Raw genomic sequence first — 9,362 nt, forward strand, 5'->3', positions numbered from 1 at the left:
TTCTGCTAAATTTGGGGTTTTTTTGTTGTTCTTTCTCTAATTGCTTTAGGTGCAAGTTTAGGTTGTTTATTCGAGGTGTTTCCTGTTTCTTAAGGTAGGGTTGTATTGCTATAAACTTCCCTCTTAGAACTGCTTTTGCTGCATCCCATAGGTTTTGAGTCTTCGTGTCTTCATTGTCATTTGTTTCTAGGTATTTTTTGATTTCCTGCTTGATTTCTTCAGTGATCACTTCGTTATTAAGTAGTGTATTGTTTAGCCTCCATGTGTTTGTATTTTTTACAGATCTTTTCCTGTAATTGATACCTAGTCTCATAGCGTTGTGGTTAAAATCACTGCTCTTACCAAGAATCAGCCTTTTTTTTAAAAAAAATAAGATGTTCCTTGGGTTGATACAAGTCCTTGATTAATTTTCAGTTTGGAAAATGTTAATTCTGACAGTTTTGTCATTTTTTTTCTTCTTTGGAGTAGCAGCATTTTGAGTCCCTTACTTTGCCGTCTTCATTGATATTAGTGATACATACCATTTAATAATTTTTATTTTGTTTGCTAGTGTATAGAAATACAGTTAACTTTTGTATATTGAAGGTTCAGTAACCTCACTAAACTTATGGTAAGTACTTTTTCTTTCCGTGGATAGGGGAAATCCTGTTAATGGTGCATTTGTGGCAACTTTTAGTGTTTTACAACTGTCATTTTTTCCTTTTAGTCATTTTTAGTTTTTATTCCCAAAGCAAGTAGCAGGTTTTAAAAATACTGTAGCTGTATCTCTTTATACTAATGAAGTTGAACATTTATAGGTCAAATACAGCATCTCTTTTTTGTAACTATCTGTTAATGGCTTAAAATATTAAAAGTCATTGAATTATGCAAGACTTAAATTAACTTGGCCACCATGTCCCCAAGATTTCTTTGTGGTTGTTTTGTGTTGTTTTTGTGTGTATGTTTTAATATTATAGGCTATCAAGATGGAAATGATTCAGAAGCTTCATGGTCATCCAGAAGAGGTGGAAGAGGTAGTTTCCGAGGTTGCCGTGGAGGATTTGGTCTAGGAAGTCCATGTTAGTAGTGGATTGCAAATAGTGTGTTCATTTATTATGAAAGAAATGATAAAAAATATTACTTATCATATAAGGTTGTTATGATGATTATATGAGAATAGTTAAGCATAGTGGTTGGTACATGGTCACTTATATTGTGTAAAATATTATTTTTTAGACACATGTAATTCCTTACAGGTTAAGTGGGAATATATGAATCTTTTTAGCAGTGTGTGTGACTCAGTTCTTTAATATTACATACTGTGAAGCATTTTAGAGCTTTGATAAAGATGGCTGACCTTACAAATAGGTGGCCTTCTCTGTGGCTCTGCCTCCCATTATACCTCTTTTATACTATTGTGGCTTTCTGCCTAAATTCTACCAGTCGTCATTCATTGGTGCTAAGGTATTGTCTTCTGAAGTCACTGTTGGAATGCATGTGTCTCTTAACAGAGGAGGACAGAATAGTGGAAGCTAAAAACATAAATTGTAATAATAATTTAATAAATGTGTAGTGGATTAGTGAATTGTCACTTTTAAAAAATTGAAGGGATCTGGAGCGTTGCTGTTCAGGACTGCTAAAGTTTGATTTGGGAACTGTGGGTGCAAGGGGTGTTTTTCTGGAGAATAAGCAGTGAGATTATATAATGTGAGATTTCTGGGGGCAGTAACCATGCTATTTTTCAGAGGTAATTTAACTTTTGCTTATATCATATTTTGGTGTAGTATTGACCCTAACTACTCTTATAAAATAATTTTAATAAAATAAAAATTTTGAGGAAGTAATTTGTAATTGAAGGAAATAATTTGTGGAGAAATCCTTTTGTGTGCTTCTTAGAAAAATACTGTAATTCCTGTTAAATTTAAATTATTTTATCCTGCATCTTTTTAACTTATGGCACCATAAGTTGATTTTTTTTCTCTTTGCTGCATGATTTATAAGCTTCTTAAAAGTAACATAATCTAAATTTATTATTTGTAAATCTAGATAGCAAATATGAACAAGATCAGGGGACCCAGCGCACTGGTGGCATTTTTGGCTCTAGAAGATCAGCATTAAGTGGTGTAGGTGAGAAATAGAATTTATTACTGAATATTAATCATTCACATTTGCTTTTAGCTCTAGGATTAATAAACCTAGTATATATGTTTAAGTGTAGTAGATTGGCTCATGATTTTCTCTGCTTTTTAGATTTGTAGGCAAAAATACATGGACAGTTTTTTATCCCTTATAAAGTTTGTGCTCTGAATTATTTCTTCTCTCTTATCTACCAGTTAATTTGAGCTATAAATTATACTTTTAATTGGAAGAAGGAAAATGAAGTTTGCTTTGATTTCAAAGAAAGGATTCTGAGTTAGGGGATTTGAGGAGAAAGTGGAAAAAAAAGGAACATAATTATTGACGAAAAATGTTCAAATGTGGATAAATAAACTGTGGTACTAAAAAGAAATGAGCTATTAAGGTATGAAAAGACATAGAGGAGCTTTAAATATGTATTACTGAGTGAAAGAAGCCAATCTGAAAAGGCTACATACTGTATGATTCCAACTATATGACATTCAGTAAAAAGCAAAACTTTCTTGTAAGAAGAAGGGTGAAAAATATAGGTGGTTGCTAGGGGTTGGGGGAAGGGATGAATAGGCAGAGCACTGAGGAGTTTTAGGGCAGTGAAGTTACTTTGTATGATACTGTAATGGTGGAGACATGCCATTATACATTTGTCCAAACATAAAGAATGTATAATACCAGGAGTGAACTGTAATGTAAATGATGGACTTTGGGTGATTATGATGTGTCAGTGTAGGTTCATCAGTTGTAACAAATTACCTCTTTGGTGGAGGATGTTGATAATGGGGGGAGGCTATGCAGGTGTGGGGACAGGAGGTATATGGGAAGTCTCTGTACTTTCTGCTTAATTTTTCTGTGAACCTAAAACTGCCCTAAAAAAAAGTCTTTAAACAAAATGTTCAAATGAGAAAAAGGTTTAAGTATAGAATTAAGAGGTGGGTGGATTAAGGGACTAGAATCCTGAGTAATTACTCAGTATTTGAAAAGAAATAGCTATGTGGTTTATGTGCTTGAGGAGGAACTGTGATTTCTCTAAATCTTCTGTAAAACAATGCCTTACAGGTAAGGGTGACACTTATCAAAGCAGAAGTGGTAGTGGAAGTGGACGAGGTGAGTTCTTATCTGGTTTACCTGTAAGTGGTTAAAATTACTGTAATCCAAGCTTAATTTTTGAAGTTAAAGGTAACTTGCTGCTTTTATACACCTGTGGAGTATGCATTTGCACCGCCAGTTTTGGGGAGTTGTTTACTACTACTCTTTAATCCAACAATTCCGTTATAGGAATTACATACTGTAGGTGTATTTGCTCAATACATGTAAAAGTGTGTTCACTGAAGCTTCATTTATAATAAGTAAAAACTGAAAATCACCTAAAAATTGGTCAGTCTGTTTAATAAATGATATAACCATAAAATGGGAGATACCATGCAGATGTTAAAGATTGAGATGTAATCTATATGTACAAATTCTTATTAAAATAATATTTTTTCTTATGAGATAGTTATTTGGCTTGGTATAGGGCATAAAGAAAGTTCAGTATAGATGATTTTATACTATGAAAAAATTTTTCAGAGTTAAAAATATTTAAATGTCACATAAAAGTTGAAATGTTTTCCAGACTAGTAAAACAGTAAAGCTTGTTTGATGTCTCTGAAAAATTCTTAGTGATCGTTATTAGTCCCCACTTCCTTCCTTTGGATTCTTCACTATAGAAAAAGATTTTTAATGGCTAAACCGTATCTTCTACAAATGCTCAGATGTTTGAAAAAGGATTTCAAGACCTGTGGACATACAGGACAAGAAAACTAGCTCACGTGTAAAATGCTATATCTAGTTAGCCTTTCAAATCTAATGCAGTCCTTGTTCTTTTTTTGTGATAGTACCTGAAAGTGGCACAATAGATGACTCCTTGTCTAAAGATCAGAAAGATAGTGTATAGAAAAGAGTCAACATGGCAGACCTGACTGCTGTTCTTTGAAAGTCCTGCTTATAAGGTTGGCCCTTACCTGGCTTCTGAGAACTTGGATTTAGGGAGGGTTCTCACCACTCTTAACTGGTGTGAGTGGCTCACTGTGCCTAAACAGTTTGTACAACTGTGTGGTTTATGCTGAATACCTGCTTTTCTTCTGGGAGTGTGGAAGTTTGGTACATGCCAGGCAGAAGGTTACTGCATTATCAGCACCTCATAAGAACCCTGGATATTGAATCTCTAATGGGCTTCTCTGGTAAACAGCATTTCCAACATGTTGTCACAACTTGTCCTGTGTGATACCAGTGGGAGAGACTCTTGAAAGCTTGTGCCTGGTTTTCTCTGGACTTTTCCCCATACACCTTTTTCCTTTGCTGATTTCGCTCCCTATCCTTTCTATGTAATAAGTCACAGCCATGGTTATGACTGTATTCTGAGTCCTAGCAAATCATAGAACCTATGGGTTGTAGTGGGGACATCCCAACGAAGTTGGATTTTTAGTTCCTTTTAGAAAATATATTCCTTTGCTGAGGAATATAGGGATTAGGAAAGAGACGTAACAGTTTAAACAAAAAAATACTAATATGTTATAACAGTGTAATCTGCATAAAATCAGCATGTTGAATGCTAAGGAAACAAAATGTTCAGGGTTCTATTTATCTTAATTGTCTCAAGTTTTATTTGTATGAAGGGACTTTATGCATTTTTAGAACTTTTTGTCTTTGAAGATAAGCAATGAAAAGAAAGATGTGCATAGTCTTGTATCTTGTATCTTGACTATATCTTGTGGATTTCTTTAATAGGTGGTTATAGAGGTTTAAATGAAGAAGTAATTACAGGCTCTGGAAAGAGTAAGTTTTACTTTAGATAAGGTATTTGATTTTTATAGTGAGCATTCTTTTACCCCTCGATTTTTAAAAACATTTATCTGTTTTTCGGTTTGATTCCTTTTAAGATTCTTGGAAGTCAGAAGCTGAAGGAGGAGAAAGTGGTGACACTCAAGGTATATTAATTTTTGTATGATCCACATGAGTGTATATTGCATTTTAATACAAATACAGAATATTTAAAAACAGAGGTAACTTTTTAAAATATGAGGTGAAAACTTTAATGGTAAACATTAGGAATTACTACAGTATTTAAAATTTGAGTTTGTCAGTTTTTGTATGTTTTCCCTCTTATTTTTATTCTAGTCCTTGTAATGTAAATTTTCTTTTTAAATTCCAAGGACCAAAAGTGACCTACATACCACCTCCTCCACCTGAGGATGAGGACTCCATCTTTGCACATTATCAGACAGGCATAAACTTTGACAAATATGATACTATTCTTGTAGAAGTATCTGGACATGATGTACCACCAGCAGTTCTGGTCAGTGTAATAATTGTTTCTATAATGACTGTGCAGCAAACTTCGGTTTTTAAAAATTTGGTACATTTCTTTAAGTTGCTATTAATACAAAAATTTCATCTTATTCTCTAATGTCTTAGGTTGGAAATTTAGAACCATGACTACCATCTACATTAGAATTAATTGCTATGTTGAAAGGGAGGGTACTATATTTCCTCCCCACCTCCCCAAACCAGGATGAGAACTTTATTTAAATTTACTAAAAAGGATACTTTTCCTAGAGATCAAGATTTCTGCTTCCTAAGTGTGTGAGAAAGTGTGTCTTAGGGGAGTGGTTTTCTAAGGAGTGGGGGAGCCCAGAGTCCCTTGTTGGTAATGAACCATTTTTACTGATTAGAGTTATTTGTATCTCACAGGTTTTAAGGGGACAGAAAAGAGTTTCTAGAACCACTGTCTATACGGAATATTCCTTAATTCTATCAAGTAAAAACATACAGGTTCTGGATATCACTTTTGAGTGGGGGCATATTTGTAAAGTTAACATAGTATATATAAAGTGGAATTAACAACTTGAAACTAATTCAAATAGAATATGTTTATGGAATGACCTGTATATGATATATGGAATTTAATCACTGCCACCTGCTTTTTTTTAGACTTTTGAAGAAGCTAATCTTTGTCAAACACTGAATAGCAACATTGCTAAAGCTGGTTATACTAAGCTTACTCCTGTGCAAAAATACAGTATTCCTATTATACTAGGAGGAAGAGATTTGATGGCTTGTGCTCAGACAGGGTCTGGAAAGACTGTAAGTCACTTTCCTGCATGTATTCTGCCCCATATTCAAACTGCTACTTTTTGAACTTTGGTTCTTCCCAAGTAGAAGATTTCAGTGAACTGTCATAAATATTCATGTGTGTTTGCTTCTGATTTCTGGTTTTATTGAGGTTTGTGTACTTCTGAAGAAAGAATTTTGAACTATTTCCAGAGTAGCTCATAGATTTTTAATCTCTAAGTGTGTTCAGCTCTTTCTGTGCAACATAATATCTAAAACAAAATGATTGAGGGTCAAATCACCAAAATTTATAAGCCACAGAGAAAGGTAAAAAATAATTTATGTAGTACAGCTGATACAGTTTTGGAGTTGAGAGAATGAGAAATAGCTGTAGGTATTGTACCTGGTCCTTAGTATGAAGTGACCTCAGGTTATGCTAATTCTAAAAGAACTCTGATGGGACCAGGTTGGTTTTAGGACTAAACTGTGGGGTTTGTCTATTAAATAGGGTTCCATGAGATGAGTATTAAAGACTGTCATTTCCAGGATCATAGAGTCTTGGTTCATACTATATTAGTCTTAAAAAGCCTCCATAGTAGAGTTGAAGGGAAAATAAGTGAGTTGTATAATACAGCAGCTGTTGTGTGACTTAAATGTGGTTTTGGAGGTAGATTTTAGTGTCTTATTTGTTTAATGAGAAAACTGTAGCACAAAGTTTCTTGCCACATGTAACTTTAATAAGGGTGATATGTTTAGTAATCCAAATGAATGATTTCCCAAGTTTTTCTCTGCTTGTGGACCACTTTTGTCATGCATTCTGATAATTTTATTTCTACCCCAAAAGGAGTCATTCAGAATGAATGCTGCATGCTGCATTAACCTCTAACAATAAGTTTATTTAGAATCTATAGCTGTGCTTTTTAAAAAAAGAACAAAAGATATTTTCATAGGGTAGATTAACATTATCATACATTTTATATTGTATAATATGAGCATGAAGACCTAAATGTTAAAAACTCATGGAAATAAAAATTGTTTTCCGGGCTTCCCTGGTGGCGCAGTGGTTGCGCGTCCGCCTGCCGATGCAGGGGAACCGGGTTCGCAGCCCGGTATGGGAAGATCCCACATGCCGCGGAGCGGCTGGGCCCGTGAGCCAAGGCCGCTGAGCCTGCGCGTCCGGAGCCTGTGCTCCGCAACCGGAGAGGCCACAACAGAGGAAGGCCCGCATACCACAAAAAAAAAAAAAAAAAAAAAAAAATTGTTTTCCTTTCTCATCTTAAATTTACCAAAAAGATGAAAGAAGAAGCTAAAAGATATAAAGACATGAGGAATAGGTTGGCATAGGGAGAAGGATGATGCACTATACATTTGTAAATTATGGAATTTAACTTCTAGGCAGCTTTTCTCTTGCCAATTTTGGCTCATATGATGCGTGATGGAGTAACTGCCAGTCGTTTTAAAGAGCTGCAGGAACCAGAGTGTATTATTGTCGCACCAACTCGAGAATTGATCAGTCAGATCTATTTGGAAGCCAGAAAATTTTCTTTTGGGTAAGTACATCTAGAATGCCACTCACAAACAAGTTTTTCTTTAGAGAATTCTCTTACTTATTTTGGGAAGAACTCAGTGCATGAATAAGAATGCACTCATGTAATTGATTGAAGTTTACTTCTTCATAATCTTGTTTATGGAATCTCTTTATTTTAAAAAACATTCTTATTAAAAATTAGATGATAATAGAAATAGATAAGACAATAGTGAACATATTGGTGTGTCTTCTGGTAGTTTTTAAACATATGTTTAAAAAATAAACTTAGGGTGTTCCTAATAATTTTCTGTACTTTTACACGTAACTTAATAAAATGGATAACTGCTTATTTAACAATCAGACCTAATTTTTAATGACTTTAAGATTGCCTATATGTATGTATTTTATTTCTCTATTTTGGGGGATTAAGGTTGTTTCTAATTTGGAGCTACTATAAATAAAATTAATTCTTGCTGTAATGAACAGCTTGCTATATAAATTTTTTCTTTTATGTTTTAAGTATTTTCTTAGATTTTTATAAATTTAATGTTAAAGAATATGGACTTATTTTAAAGCTTGCCTTCTACCAGCAGTATATGAGAATGCCAATTTCACTACACACTTTGCTAGTATTTGGTATTGTATTAGTTATCTGTTGCTGCTTACCTTAAAACCTAGTTGCTCAAAACAATAAACATTATCTTACAGTTTCTGAGGGTTAGGAATTGGGGAACAGTTTAGCTGGGTGTTACTGACTTGGGATCACTTATAAGGTTGCAGATAAGATGTCAGCTAGGATTGCAGTCATCTGAAGGTTTGACTGGATCTCTGTGTAAGGATGCTTGATTGTCCCTAGGAAATGACAACTGGCTTCCCTTAGATTGAGTGGTCAATGAGAAAGAGCAAGGAAGAGGTTGCTGTGACTTTTATAAAAACAGTTGCAGTCACTTTGGCCATATTCTGTTTGTTACTAAGCAAGTCAGTAAGTCTAGCCCATACTCAGGACTGGCTATATAATTTGCTAGAACTAGTGCAAAATGAAAACGCGGGGTCTTTTTTTAAAAAAAATTATGAATTTTAAGCAGCAAATAAAGAGCATTAAACCAAGCACAGGGCTCTTCTAAGCTTGGGACCCTGTATGACTGCACAGGTTGTACACCTATGAAGCCAGCCTTATACACACCTATGGGGGAGCGGAGTTAGGATCTATATTTAAAGGAAGGAGTATTAAAGAATTTGTGTACATATTTTATTTTTATTTATTTTTTCTTTTTTAAAAATTTTATTTCACTTTTTTTTAACATCTTTATTGGAGTATAACTGTTTTACAATGGTGTGTTAGTTTCTGCTTTACAGCAAAGTGAATCAGTTATACATATACATATGTTCCCATATCTCTTCCCTCTTGCGTCTCCCTCCCTCCCACCCTCCCTATCCCACCCCTCTAGGTGGTCACAAAGCACCGAGCTGATCTCCCTGGGTCATGCGGCTGCTTCCCACTAGCTATCTATTTTACATTTGATAGTATACATAAGTCCATGCCACTCTCTCACTTTGTCCCAGCTTACCCTTCCCCCTCCCCATATCCTCAAGTCCATGCTCTAGTAGGTCTGTGTTTTATTCCCGTCCTACC

The 9,362-nt window shown here is 34.7% G+C and overlaps 1 protein-coding gene across 1 annotated transcript in view; it reads left to right on the top strand.

The window, feature by feature from the left end:
• Window positions 1-9,362, top strand: part of DDX4 (DEAD-box helicase 4) — a 79,402-nt gene that overhangs the window by 39,026 nt on the left and 31,014 nt on the right. The window contains exons 7-14 of the mRNA XM_024123695.2: window positions 957-1,058; window positions 2,026-2,106; window positions 3,169-3,216; window positions 4,879-4,926; window positions 5,031-5,078; window positions 5,304-5,446; window positions 6,082-6,234; window positions 7,597-7,751. Of these exons, the coding sequence (XP_023979463.1) occupies window positions 957-1,058; window positions 2,026-2,106; window positions 3,169-3,216; window positions 4,879-4,926; window positions 5,031-5,078; window positions 5,304-5,446; window positions 6,082-6,234; window positions 7,597-7,751 (778 nt within the window). The remainder of the gene's footprint in view (window positions 1-956; window positions 1,059-2,025; window positions 2,107-3,168; window positions 3,217-4,878; window positions 4,927-5,030; window positions 5,079-5,303; window positions 5,447-6,081; window positions 6,235-7,596; window positions 7,752-9,362) is intronic.

The sequence above is a fragment of the Physeter macrocephalus genome, chromosome 8 (genome assembly GCF_002837175.3).
Source record: "Physeter macrocephalus isolate SW-GA chromosome 8, ASM283717v5, whole genome shotgun sequence".
Taxonomy (NCBI): domain Eukaryota; kingdom Metazoa; phylum Chordata; class Mammalia; order Artiodactyla; family Physeteridae; genus Physeter; species Physeter macrocephalus.